Source organism: Microcebus murinus, chromosome 2, assembly GCF_040939455.1.
Source record: "Microcebus murinus isolate Inina chromosome 2, M.murinus_Inina_mat1.0, whole genome shotgun sequence".
Taxonomy (NCBI): domain Eukaryota; kingdom Metazoa; phylum Chordata; class Mammalia; order Primates; family Cheirogaleidae; genus Microcebus; species Microcebus murinus.
Genome location: NC_134105.1, coordinates 107170533 through 107184737, shown reverse-complemented (window position 1 = coordinate 107184737; position 14205 = coordinate 107170533). Strand labels below are relative to the sequence as shown.

Genomic DNA, 14205 nt, shown 5'->3' with positions numbered 1-14205 from the left:
TCCGCTCGCCTCGGCCTCCCAGAGCACTAGGATTACAGGAGTGAGCCACCACGTCCAGCCAACATGATTTATTTTTAAAGTATACTTTTTGAAGAAATCTATAAACAGGATATAAAACAGTCTTCAGAGTTACAGATTTTCTTTTTGTTCTGAAAACTATTCAATGCAGTAAGAACTGCAGTAAGTATTTATTAGATATTTTCCATTTGCCCATAAGAATTTCACGGTGTAAAAACCCAGTTATTAAGTGTTTTAATAACATTCCTGAGTAGTTTTCACTGAAATAATTTTTGTGGCATGTAAACATTTTTGTATTGAATAAAATATAATACTATAATTTTTTTAAAAAAAGGAAAAGAGGAAATCAGTAGAGGAAATCAGTAGGGAAAATCAGTGAGACCAAAAGCTGGTTCTTTGAAAAGGTCAATAACATTGGTAAGCCTCTAGCCAGGCTTGCTAAGGAAAAAAGAGAGGGGACACAAATTATTAATATCAGAAGTGAGGCTGAGCACAGTGGCTCATGACTATAATCCTAGCACTTTGGGAGGATGAGGTGGAACGATCACTTGAGGCCAGGAGTTCAAGATCAGCCTGAGCAAAATAGCGAGACCCAATCTCTACAAGAAAAAATACAATACTATACAGCAATTACATTCCTTGGTATCTACCCATAGAAGCTGAAAACTTATGTCCACGCAAAAACCTACACATGGGTGTTTATAGCAGCTTTATTTATAATTGCCCAAAACTTGGAAGCAGCCACAATGTTTTTCAGTAAGTGAATGGACAAACTGTGGTACATGCAGGCAATGAAATATTTATTCAGCACTAAAAAGAAATGAGCTTTCAAGCTATGAAAAACTGTGGGAGAACCTTCACTGTGTATTACTAAGTGAAAGAAGATAATCTGTAAAGGCTACATACTGTGCAATTCCAACTACATGGCATTCTGGGTAAGGTAAAACTGTGGAGAGAGGAAAAAGATCAGTGGTTGCCCGGGGTTACTAGGGAGGGAGGGATGACTAGGGAGAGCACAGAGGACTTTTAGGGCAGTGAGACCACTCTGTATGATCCTGTAATGGTGGATAGAGGTCATTATACGTTTGTCCAAACCCAGAGAATGTACACCACCAAGAGTGAACCCTAATGTAAGCCATGAATTTGGGGTGGTAATGATGCCTGTGTAGGTTCATCAATTGTAACAAATGTTCCACTCTGGTGGGAATGGTGATGATAAAGGAGGCTACATATGTGTGAGGGAGGGGGATATATGGGAAATCTCTGTATTTTCAGCTCAATTTTGCTGTGAACCTAAAACTGCTTTTAAAACTAAAGTTTACTAAAAATAAAAAAACTGAAAAAAAAAACCCACCTTAATCCTAGCACTCTGGGAGGCTGAGGCGGGCAGATTGCTGGAGGTCAGGAGTTCAAAACCAGCCTGAGCAAGAGCAAGACCCTGTCTCTACTATAAATAGAAAGAAATTATTTGACTAACTAAAAATATGCATACAAAAAGTTAGCCGGGCATGGTGGTGCATGCCTGTAGTCCCAGCTACTCAGGAGGCTGAGGCAGGAGGATTGCTTGAGCCCAGGAGTTTGAGGTCGCTGTGAGCTAGGCTGATGGCACGGCACTCTAGCCCGGGCAACAAAGTGAGACTCTGTCTCAAAAAAACAACAACAACAACAACAAAAAAAAAACCACCAAATGATGTGCCTTTGTGTGTTGCCCCCTCATTCATCAAATTAGATATTATTTTTTGATAACTGCCTTCCTCTGTTTTCTTTGTTCATTCTTGCTTGAACACTTATTAGCTGGTTATTATTCATCCTGGCATAAACCTCTATATTTCTTATCTGTATGCTCCTGTTTTTCCATCTCATTGTTTGCTAGGTATTCTTTTAGGAAGAGCTTTTCAGCTGTATCCTTTAGCACTCTATTTACTTAATTTTTTTCTGCTATAACATTTAGCAACTATATCTATAAAATCTCTTCCGTTACCGTGTTCATTTTTTGTATTTATTAGCACTGGTTTTTTTTGTTTGTTTGTTTCATTGATGCAGTGCCTTCTATCTCTCTGATGACCATAGATATTTTTTCCTTCTATCCTCTGCTTTGTCCTTGTTTCTTTTAAGTTCCTTTTCTGTTTTTTTTTTTTTTCTTCTCTTTTACAGTAGAGGCTTTTCTGAATGTGATTTATATCTGAATACTCATATTTAAGAAAGCAAAGTGCATACACACACAAACGGATTTGAATTCTTTGTGGGTGGACCAGGTGTATTTATAGGTTAGTTGCATTATAGGATTAACAAGAAAGGGCCTGGGTCTTTATATTGGAGAAGCCAAATGTTAGTAACTCTGGGACGTTTTCCTCTCTTGGACCAGGGAATATGGTGGGACGCCCTAGCCTCCTGCTTGTGACAGAAACATGGCTGCCAGCACTCTACCGCTTTATGAGTCAGGGAGGAAAGAGCTTGGGGATCTCACTTTTCTCCTTGCAGACTGTTAATTAAACCACCTTTTCTAGCATGTTGCCTCCCCTTCCAACCTTTTGTGCCTCATGTCCCCCAGTTGTGTAGCTATCCGAGTCAGTTAGGTTATTAAGTATGAAATGTCTGATTTCCTTAAGTACTAATAAAAAAGCAAAATGTACGTGTGTCAGAGAGTGGCCAGTGCCATATGTAGGAAAGATACAGTAGGGAAGATACAGTAGGGAAGAGACAGAGAAGGTACTGGCTAGGGAAGCCTCACCGATGAGGTGGTGTTTGAGCTGACACCGGGCAAGAGTGTAGGAGTGAGCCAGGAAGCCGAGAGTGAAGGAGGCCCCACAGCTCTTGGCTGAATGTCTGAGTGTGGCTCGGTGTTCTTCCTCTGCTCCCACAGCGTCTTGGGCTTGCTTTAATTATAACACTTACCATCATGTGGCATTGTTACTATTAAATTACATGTTTACCTCCCTGTCTTGGCAGAGCCGCTCAACATCTGGAACTTTGTCTTATTAAATTTTATATTCTCAGAATCTAATACCTTACGTGTTCAGTGCATAATTGTTGAGGCAAGGAATGAGAGACGAGATGCTCAAGTAGATTGTAGGCCAGAATCAAGCCCTGAAAGCTCTGAATTTGGGGTCAGGAGTCTGGGTTAGGAAGGAGCACTGTATATATGTGCTTTTAGATGCCCTGTAAAGTCAGTGTGCCTGTTAACACCAGAAGAAGGTTCTCCTCCAGGCCCCTTCCTTAGTGACAAAGTATATCAATAAGTCATCTACTGTCATTTTTTTTTTTACAGCTTCTTAGTCACTTCCTTCTTTAAATCAGTGTAACTATGTGGCATGAATCAGACATGTTTCTACAAGAATTTTCTTCCTGAGCTGGGAGAGGGAAGCAAAACTATCTCAGCCAGTTCAAGCTCCAGTTGCCTGTTTCTACTGGCCTCTGGGCCTGGGGGTGCGGGGAGCCGTTTGTCGGGAGTGTATGTGAAGCTTTTCAGACATGCCAGAGTCTGTGTGGCTTTCCAAGTCACCCGGGTGATGTGGACATCCCCCGCCTGGAGCTTCCCAGCCAGTTTAGGCTCTCTGGAGAGAACGCGGCGGGCACATGTTTGCTGATCACCCGGGTGATGGAGCTGAGCACCGAGGAGGGGCTGGGTCAGAAAGGAGAGAAGGAACTCGGTTTCTGCACAGGAGAAGAAGACCAAGGAAAGACCACCCGTGCTGTGCACCCCTCTGAGGACTTAAACCTGAGCAAATGGACATCAGCTCTGAAAGGATGGGCTTACTTCTCTTCTGCTCACTTTAGCCATGCACCCTGGTGTCTCTGCGCCGGTGTTATTCCTCTTATGCTTCAGTCTCCACTGGGGTTTCCCTACCAGCCTATGTGTAAGACTGCATTCCCCTGGCAGGGTCCCCAAGCTATCCTCCAAGACAGTGACTCAGTTTACTTAACTTAAGCCCCAAATAGCACTTGGGAATCCTCCCATAAAGAATACCTCTCCTCACACAGTGAAGGGTCTCATTTCCTGGCTCCAGGCCCACCCATGAAGCCCCTGGTCTAGCCCAGTGGGATGCTCTGGTGTAATTCCAAGATTGCACCGTTTCTTCATCATCCCTTGCCCTGGTGCTCCCATCCTACTGGGAAAGACGCTCCGTCCTGACCTTGCATCTCCACCTTCCCTGTATTCCTCCTAGTCTGTCCTTTGGTACACATTTTTTAAAAGACATACACCTCCCTTCTCATCTCAGTTTCAAATCCAGGTTGCCGCCTCCCATCCCAGGTAAAACTGTTATTTGTCGCTAAATATCACTGCTAGATACTTACTTCGATCACTTTTTATACTGATACTCAACTCTGACTGAGTAATTACTCTTTGCAATTACTCTTGTTATAAGTTATTTTTTAATTTTTTTAAATTTTAGAATATTATGGGGGTACAAACATTTTGGTTACATATAATAATGCTTTTGCCTCACCCAAGCCAGAGCTACAAGCATGCCCTTCCCCCAAACAGTGTGCTCCACTTCCATTAGTTGTGAGTTTACCCACCCCCACCACCCCGCTCCACTTGACTGGCACCCAATGAATATTATTTCTGTGTGAGCACCTTAGTGTTGATCAGTTATTACCAAAGTTCTTGACTTGCATGGAATCATCCTATTCTAACGGTAATCCTTTAATGTTGATGGTAACATTTTCCCCGTTTTTACAGTTGAAGATATGGGCAATTTACCAGATGCCACGCAGCTAGTAAATAGCAGAGTCAGGATTTGAGTCTGTCTGTGTCTGCCTGGCAAGAGAGCTGTCAGCCTTAGGCAGCAAGTTAACACGATTTGAAATCCTTGAGGAATTCAGAAATTCCGGAATGAGGAAGGTAGTCACCATTCCTTTATAGCAAATGCCACACAGGGGACAAGCTGGATGGGCTTCCTTTATTTCACCAGGCGTGTCTCAAAGAGAAATCATTCTAAGGCTTCACTTGCTTAAGCGCTTTTCCTTTTGTTCTTCTGTATCACCAATTTTCCCTCTCTCCTAGCTCATTCTTATTAGCATAAAACAGTCTGTAATGTCTCCCATGTTAGAAAAGCAAACAAATGAACAAAAAAGACTTCTCTCGGCCCCAGATCTCCCTCCAGCTCCGTCACATTTCTCTGTCCCTTTACAGCAAAAAGCTTGGTTTTACTCGATTCTCCCTTTTCTGTCCACCCCACTCGAATTAAACTTTCTTCTGCACTGTTCTCCGTCAGAACTGCTATTGCCAGTGTCACCAGTGACTCCACATTGCTAATCCTATGTCATCTCTGCAACCCTCATTTTCCCTACTATATCAGAAATGTGCCAAATATTATCTCCTTAAGAATTGTCTCCTAGCTTCTAGAACACTGCTTTTCCTGGTCACTCCGTTGCGGTCTCTGAGGCTGATCAACCTCCATCCAGCAGAATGACGGCGTGAAGGGACAAGTACAGCTAATGCCTGTTTTAATGGTCAATCCTCATGCCATAAAGTTTGTTAAATGCTTTTTAATATCATTCCTACTTAGAGGTACGGGGAGGAGATAGAAAGTGGAAATGAGCCCAGGGGCCAGTATCCAGTGAAGGGAATGAACCGCTAGCAAGCCTCAGGGGTGACGTGGACCAGTTCTGTCCTACTCCACGCCGCAGCTGGGGTTCTGTGCAGGGGTACGCAGCTAGCGTTGAAACCATTCATCTCGTCTTCATTGCTTGGCTCATGGAGAGTATATGAGTGAATAACGTTTCGGTTCATCTAAGCTACTGTTATCTGACCCTCGCTGTAATGGACACAGTATACTTTCCCACCATCCGCCTTTGTCTCTGCAAATCCCCATCCTTTATTTGTTTGTTTCATCTAAGATAAGACTATTCTTGAGAATGCCTTCACTGGGGATCCTTACTAGATTGATAATTCCTTTATTCTGTTTTACTTCGGGACTTCCTTTTCTTGCTCTCAGGATTTACCCCGGCATTATTTCTCTCTAAAGTTGGAGATGAGAATCATTACTGCTGCAATCACCGAACGCCCCATGCTAAACATCCAATTTGGGGAATTCTTACCTCTGATTACTAAAATCTATAATTTACATGGATTTACTCAGCAATAAGGGCAAAATGAATTAGAACTTAAGAAGAGGAAAATAACTTACAGGTAATGGTGAGGTGGTGTTTGCACTGAGAATTTCCGTTCTTTTTAAGTTTCAGATTTGGAGTTTGAGAATCTTTGGTCTAAGAGAAGAAACTCCTATGCACCCAAATAAATGTCCCTATATTCTTAATATGTTTAAGATACCTTCTGATGTGTGTCAGAGGGGGAAAAATAAGGAATTACTAATATTCGAGAAGGTAGGAAGTTAGAGAGGAAATGCTTACTACCTTGGCCTCCCTGGTTCCCTACTAATGACAAATGACTGACTGTTCTGCAGACTTATAAAGTAAAACATTAATGAAATCATTTCACCCAGGAATTCCTGTTTTGTGATCACCAGCTGGCAAAGCAGAGATGCAATTATTAGGTTATTAAGTATGGAATGTTTGATTTCCTTAAGTACTAAGTTTGACAGTTGTTATCTCTGACATTTCACTTTGACACCTCTTTTTTTTTTTTTATTGTGAAGGTACATCCTCATTCTTTCAAATGCAGTCTTTAGCTTGTGATTATCTGTCAAAAATATATTTTTTAAAGCAATTTTTGTGAAACTACGGATAAGTCAAAAACTCGTATCATTTTTGAATATGAGTTCCTGTGTGGAACCAATGCAGTGCAGACAGCTCTAAATATCAACAAAGCGCTTGGGAAGGACTTGGCTAATGAATGCGCAGTACGTCAATAGTATGAGAAGTTCCATTCTGCTGATTTTAATCTTGAAAATGAGCCATGTGGGTGACCTGAGACCAAGGTGGATAATGATGAGCTGAAAGCTGTTGTGGAAGTGAATCCATCTCAACCTACGCATGAATTAGCCGCAAGGTTTGACGTTGCTATCCCAACTCTATTGGACCATTTGAAACAAATGGGCAAGGTAAAGAAGCTGGATAGATGGGTACCGTATAATTTAAATGAGGGTCAGAAGAGAAATCGTCTCAAAGCTTGCCTTTCTTTGCTGTCATGACATAAAGGCAAACAATTTCTACACTGTATTCTTACATGTGATGAAAAACGGATTCTTTTTGACAATTTCAAGTGTTCGGCACAGTGGTTGGATGAAAGTGAAGTGCTGAAACACAGTCCAAAACCGAATATTCATCAAAAAAAGCTAATGAATGTTGTTTGGGGGTCCAGCTCTGGTATTATCTACATAGCTTCATGAAACCTGGTCAGTCAATTACAGCAGAGTCTACTACAACCAATTGGACTAAATTGGATACTTGTAATTAAACAGTCGAGATTGGTCAGTAGAAGCAGGCCAATCCTCTTGCAAGACCACATGTTACAAAAAACAACGCTGCTCAAACTATAGAAGCTGGACTTGGAAACTCTCTGTCATCCGCCATATTACCAGACCTTGCACTAACTGACAACCACTTCTTCCAGGCTTTGGTCCACTTCTTGCAAGGAAAAATATTTAATTCTCAACAAGCTGTGGAAAACACCTTTCATGATCTCATCACCACTCACTCTCTAGGCTTCTTCATTGCTGGCGTAAACAAGCTACCATTATGATGGCAGAACTATGTCGATACTTTAGGCACATACTTTATTAATTGTGCTGCTTCTTGTTTGAGATATAATAAACTAAACTTTTGATTTGTGACTGGACATTTCATATTTAATAACCTAATACTTTGGAAGCAGGTAGCTATCTTCTCCAGGGGTTTGGAATATGGCAAGCTATTGCTTCTTAGCTTTATACTACTAATAGTAACTTACGTGTTCTATGATTTTGCAATTGCAAAATATATTGAGATAACTAGAATAAAAATTTGACTATATCCTAAATAAATATTTTATTTATCAATTAAATGATGGTAAAAAATATCTAATAGCAGAAGTACATTAAGATAAACTTCATGATTGATTTGGTGTCAGCTTACTTTGGAATTTCACAAAAAGTCAGTTACTTTGAGTTTCCCTGTAATACACCATGTTTCACACCTTCTTAGAATTTAGGTTAGTTGATGCCATGGGACCAAAAGAAGCTGGATTACTTCCTCTGGGGATAGAAGTTTCTAAGTTCCTTACCTTGAATAGACATTGACATGAAGCTCTTGGACTTTAACATGTCTTCTCAACCTTTCTCTCTTTGGAAATTATTTTATAAGTAGAGTTGTGAGTTGTGCACAATGATTTGTTCTAGGTTTTGTCTCTGTCTGCTATTTCAGGCTTAGAAATCCCTGTTAGAGAATATACAGTGAGGAGATTTATTCTTTCCAGTTTAAGCACCTCTGGCCCTTAATTAATCAAAGCAAATAGATTCAATGGAGCCTAGAAAGTTGAGATGCCCAGGGCTAAATTTTTGGAGAGGGAAGCCTAGAGAATTGGTTCAATGAATATTTATTGAACAAACGTTTATTGAATATCTATTGTGTTTCAGATGCTATTCTGGGAGGTAGAAGTGCAGCAATGAACAACAAAGTCCTTGCCCACAAGGCATTTCCATTCCAGTAGAGACTTACAATTAAAAAATAAATAAGCAGCAACAGTGTATATTCTATAATGCTAAGTAGATAAGTGCTAGAAGAAAGAAAAACAGTGCATGTTAATAGAGAGGAATGGAATGTCTGCTATTTTATAAAATGTGCTTAGGGAAGGTTGAGCTTCAAAGGAGACAATTGAGCAGGAGCCAATAGGTTGAGGGAGCAAGCTGTGCAAATATTCAGGGTGAAGAGGGAGAAATGATTTAGCCAAAACAAATAATTGCTAATATTGGAATTTTAAGAGGGTTAGATATTTTAGGGGTGGGCATCTTCTAGACCATAGCCAATAACATCAGTCTTTTAAAAAAAAAACAAAAAAAAAAAAAACAGGCAATCATTCCATACTCTGAATGATAAGGCAACAGTTGGAAAAAGAAAGAACAGAGGGCCTGGATTCAGAAGACCCGAGTTCAGGCCTTTGAATTGCCTTTTACTAGCTGTGTGGCCTCAGGTAAGTCATCCACCTTTGAATACCTAATTTAACCTGTCATAATTGGGAGATTATAATAAATGGAAACTGGTGTGTGTGTCAGGCACACCATACTGAGTCCTTACACCCGGGGGGTAGGAATTATCATCCTTATTAAGAGATAATTATATGCTTCCCTAAGATTTAATTTCATTTCTATCTTGGAGGTGTGATGTGAAAGCACTTTGTAAACTGCAAGGTACTATCCCGTGGTCAGCTGTCACACATGGTACAGCACCACACTGCAAACTACAGTGTGTGTACTCTTGGGGTCATGAAGCCACCAAGCAGATCTGAATCTATTTTCTCTGGGTGTAAATTTTACCCTATAACAAATACTTTAAAACACTTTTTAAGGAAAAAGATATTATGGGGTAAAATGCAAATTTTACATTTCCAAGATAAAAACTTCAGAGAAATAGCTGTGTCTTAGTTTTCTCAGATATAAAATGTGATTAAAATGTGATTGTTATTCTACAAAAGGGTTCTAGGAAGACTAGTTTCTTTTTGACAGGTAGAAAGCATGCCAAGCTGACTGTTTATCACACTGTAGATACTTAACAAAGGACACTTTCCTTCCTTGCTTTCATCAGTAGCACTTGGACAGTTGGGCAGCTTTCTCATTCCAAATATTTCAAATGGATTCCTGATTCTGAGAATGATACTGATAATGGTTTTAGTTTCCACTTATGAACTCTACATGTGTAAGGAGAGCTTCTCCAGCCCTTACTTGCCTATAAAAATTATAAGGCCATGTTAACCGTAATCATTTAGAATTTATTAACATTGACTGTACTGATGGGGGTATTCAGCCTCCCCTAAAACTCACAATCAGTTGTTTTCATATCATAAACATCCTCTCTTCTTCTTTGGCTTATGTCTTCCTATGTCACTGTTTCTGGAAGTCACTCATTACTAGTAATGTCAAACACCTTCTTTTATATTTATTGGATATTTGAGTAGATTGCTCATTCATAATTTTTGCCCATTTTTTCAGAAATACCATTTATCTTTTTCTTACTGATACACGGTTCTCTATATATTTTCTTACTGATACATGGTTCTCTCTATATTTATATTCCTATATAAGGAAAAGAAGTTATATACACTGCAGATATCTTCTCAGTTCTTGCCTTGTATTTTCACTTTGTTTATTCTGTGTGTGTGTGTATTTTTCCTACAAAGAAATTTAGAATGTGAATGCAATCAAATTTAACAAAATTTTTCTCTCTGGTTGTCATTTTTGTGCCTTTTTTAAGAAACCCTCTCCTACCTTAACGTAATGAGTAGTTCTCTTGAGATTTCTTCAACATCATTATGGTTCCTATTTAGATATTTAATACAGCTAGTCATGTATTTTGTATACGATATGAGATAAAGATCCAGTATTATTATTCTTCACATATGTTGTCATTTTTACACTTTTTTTTTTTTTTTTTGAGACAGAGTCTCACTTTGTTGTCCAGGCTAGAGTGAGTGCCATGGCGTCAGCCTAGCTCACAGCAACCTCAAACTCCTGGGCTCAAGCTATCCTTCTGCCTCAGCCTCCCGAGTAGCTGGGACTACAGGCATGCGCCACCATGCCCAGCTAATTTTTTATATATATATCAGTTGGCCAATTAATTTCTTTCTATTTATAGTAGAGACGGGGTCTCGCTCTTGCTCAGGCTGGTTTTGAACTCCTGACCTTGAGCAATCCGCCCGCCTCGGCCTCCCAAGAGCTAGGATTACAGGCGTGAGCCACAGCGCCCGGCCCATTTTTACACTTTTTATAGTTGGCCATCCTTTCCTTGTGATTTTTATTGCCACTCTGGTAATATAACATGCTTTTAATTTATGTGTAGTTCTATTTCCACACTGTATCTATTAGTTGATTTCTCTTTGTGCCACTATCATATTGTTTTAATGATTATACATTTATGTTAAGTATTGATATATAGTAAGGATAGTGCTTTCTAATAAACATTTTCAACTTATATATTTTTGTCTTTACTATATTTACTTAGGTTTTAGGATCATCCTGATAAGTTCTACAGAAAGCCCTTTGAGATTTTGCACGGAGTTTATAGATTAATATGACAAAGTTAGTATCTTCATTTTATTGATTCTTCTCATTTAAAATATCACATATATATCTGTTTAATAGGTCTTTTAAATCTTTCAATAAAGTTTTATAATGTTCTCTTTATAGCTCTTAAATATCTTTTTAGGTGTTCTTAAGTACTTTGTAGTTTTGCTGTTATTGGAAAGTGTGTTTTTTGTTCAATATTTTTTTTGTTGGAGTGTTACTGAAATAAATGCATTTTATATATAATCTTATATTTAGAAATATCATTGAATTATTTTTTATATTTTATATATTATTTTGGATATTATACATAGAAAATCACATTACGCAATGTGGTATTGGCAACAAAATGGAGAAATAGATTAATGGACAGAATAAAGAACCCAGAAATAGACCCACTTATATTTGGACAACTGATTTTTGACAAAGGCACAAAACCAAGTCTCTAAAGAAAGGATAATCTTTTTAACGTATGATTCTGGGAAAATCCATATCCATGTAAAAAAAAAAAAGAACTTTGCATCATACATCCCTCCATATATAAAATAATGTAAAATAGGTCATAGACCTAAATGGAAAAAGACCAAATTGTAAAATTTCTAGAGGAAAACATAGAAGAAAATCTTCTAATCTTGAGATTGGAAAAGATTTCTTAAATATGACACCAAAAGTATGCTCCACGCAGGAACAAATAGATTAATTATACTTCAAGTATATGCATGTGCCAAAAATTACCAAACTGTATGCTTCAAGTATAGGCACTGTTTTGTATGCCACTTATGCCACTGTAAATCCGTATTAAAGGTAAGAAGAGAATCTGTCCTGTTCTCTGAGAATTCCAGAGGCATTGTATACTCTCTGAAGACATGCTTCCCAAGAATAGTGACTGTCTTTCTTAAGAAGTTCATGCTTGTATTTCACCCAAATCTCTTTTACCATACTGAAAACATGTTGTTTAGATTCCCTTTAAATTAACAACTCACCTTGCCTTATTTTGAATGTAGAATCCTTTAGGTGTGTAATGTTATATGTTTCGATTTCTTATAGGCTGATCCCAACGTTGTGAAATGGAGAGTAAATATAAGGAAATACTGTTACTGAATGGCCTGGATCAAATCGATGATGAGGAATTGCTTAGGTTTAAGTTCTTTCTTCCAGATGAGTTTGAATTTACTATCCCTAAGAGCAAACTGAATACTGCAAACAGGATAGAGGTAGCTAACTTGATGATTCGAATTGCCGGTGTGGTGTCTGCGGTGATGAAGACCATTAATATTTTCCAGAAGATGAATTACATGGACCTGGCAAAACGTCTTCAGGAAGAGAAGGAGAAAGGTAATGTGGGAGTACCCCACCTGCCCACTGCCTTTCTCTGCCAAGCCTCAGCCTTTCCTTTCCTGACCTCAGCGGGAAAAGCCCCGCCCCCCCTCCTTGTTGCAATTTGTGAACTTAGTGCACCTGCCTCTTTGTCCCTTCCTGCTGCATATCACTTCTAGGAAGTCTTTGTTACAAACTCCACAAATCCATTCCAGCATTTGTTTCCCATCTCTTGTTCCAGCCCTTGGGGCTACCACTTAGCCATCTCATCATCTTTTCACTTTGCCTGTCTCGCCTCCAGTCTACTTGCAGTGAACATGGACACAGAATTTCAACGTTAACGTCTCAACCCCAATCCCCATTCATACAGTGGTATTGCTCTCACATTTTATTGAAGCCTTGAAAATAACATAATTATAGCAATGGAAAATGGAAACTGGGATATTAGGCACCTTTGTCTGTTCCTCTCCGTTCCCCAGACAGTCCTCCTTTCTTCAGGGGATAATCCTGTCTTTCTAATTCAGGGATTCTCTCTCCTCTCCAACACAGGTGACAATATAAATTCCCCTCCCCACAAAGACTGGGTTTTACATTATTCAATAAATCACTGATCATCTCTTTCTAAAGTATCTATACTTGATTTAAATTCCTGATTTTGTTCCCTAAGAGCAATTGGTATATCCTGGCTTTACATCTGACTTACTAAAAAGAGCAAACGAGCATCTCACCCAAAGACTCTCCCAAATGAGAGACTCCAAAAGTTTTAGGATTAATGTACAACAGTTTTAACCACAAAAATTACAACGGCTTTTTTTTTTTTTTTTAAACTAGAACTCACTCTGTTGTCCAGGCTAAAGTACAGTGGCATCATCATAGCTTACTGCAACCTCAAACTCCTGGCCTCAAGTGATCTTCTTGTCTCAGCCTCCAAAGCAGCTGGGACTACAGGTGCAAGCCACCATGCCCGGCTGATTTTTCTATTTTTTTGTACAGATGGGGTCTTGCTCTTGCTCAGGCTAGTCCCATACTCAAGCGATCCTCCCTCCTTGGCCTGCCAAAGTGCTGAGATTACAAGCATGAGCCATCACACCCAGCCCAACAACAGCTTTTAAATAGTGTGTGTGTGTGTGTGTGTGTGTGTGTGTACATCACTGACATGGTTTCTCACACATTATTTCTTTGAAGGCTATATGAGATCATTTAAATGATTATATAAAGACATAATTCTATGAATATATAAACTGTTGGGTAGTAAATAAGGCAGTTCAGAGAAAAGACTTATTGTGTCTTTTTATTATTGTTATATTATATATATATATAATGTGTCATTTTATTAATATTTTCCCAGGCTATTTGGTTAGAAGGTGTAGTAGTTCTTAGATATGGCCACAAGATGGCAGCAACTATACATAATTGCATCCAAGTAACCACAGTCCTGTTTTTCCGATCTGGGCAAGAGGCAGGAATCTAGGAGTTGTTGGCAAAAAAAGGCTGAAGATATTTATCTTTTATTTTTCCCTCAAATAAAGAATTCATTCTTCTTTTTGGCCAGGATAGAACCAAATTTCTTGTACTGCAATCTTTCCCCCATTTTGCTATTTTAATAATTCTGGGATTTTATTACCCTAATTAGCTAAGAATGATCCAATGTGAGACCAGGTTGGAAACCCAGGAGTGACTGGCAGCTCTGTGTGCTGTACCAGACGTCAAT

General features: G+C 39.1%; 1 protein-coding gene across 7 annotated transcripts in view; it reads left to right on the top strand.

Annotated features, from left to right (window-relative positions):
• AIM2 (absent in melanoma 2) overlaps positions 1–14205 on the top strand; it is a 41558-nt gene that overhangs the window by 17644 nt on the left and 9709 nt on the right. For 2 of the 7 annotated variants that reach the window (XM_076000268.1, XM_012752366.3), the window contains exons 2-3: positions 11116–11192; positions 12225–12512. In XM_076000268.1, the coding sequence (XP_075856383.1) occupies positions 12245–12512 (268 nt within the window). In that variant the 5' untranslated portion in view covers positions 11116–11192; positions 12225–12244. Of the gene's footprint in view, positions 1–9008; positions 9092–11115; positions 11193–12224; positions 12513–14205 lie in introns of those variants that run through there. The other 5 variants (XM_076000269.1, XM_012752369.3, XM_012752365.3 and 2 more) reach the window with 4 other exon arrangements.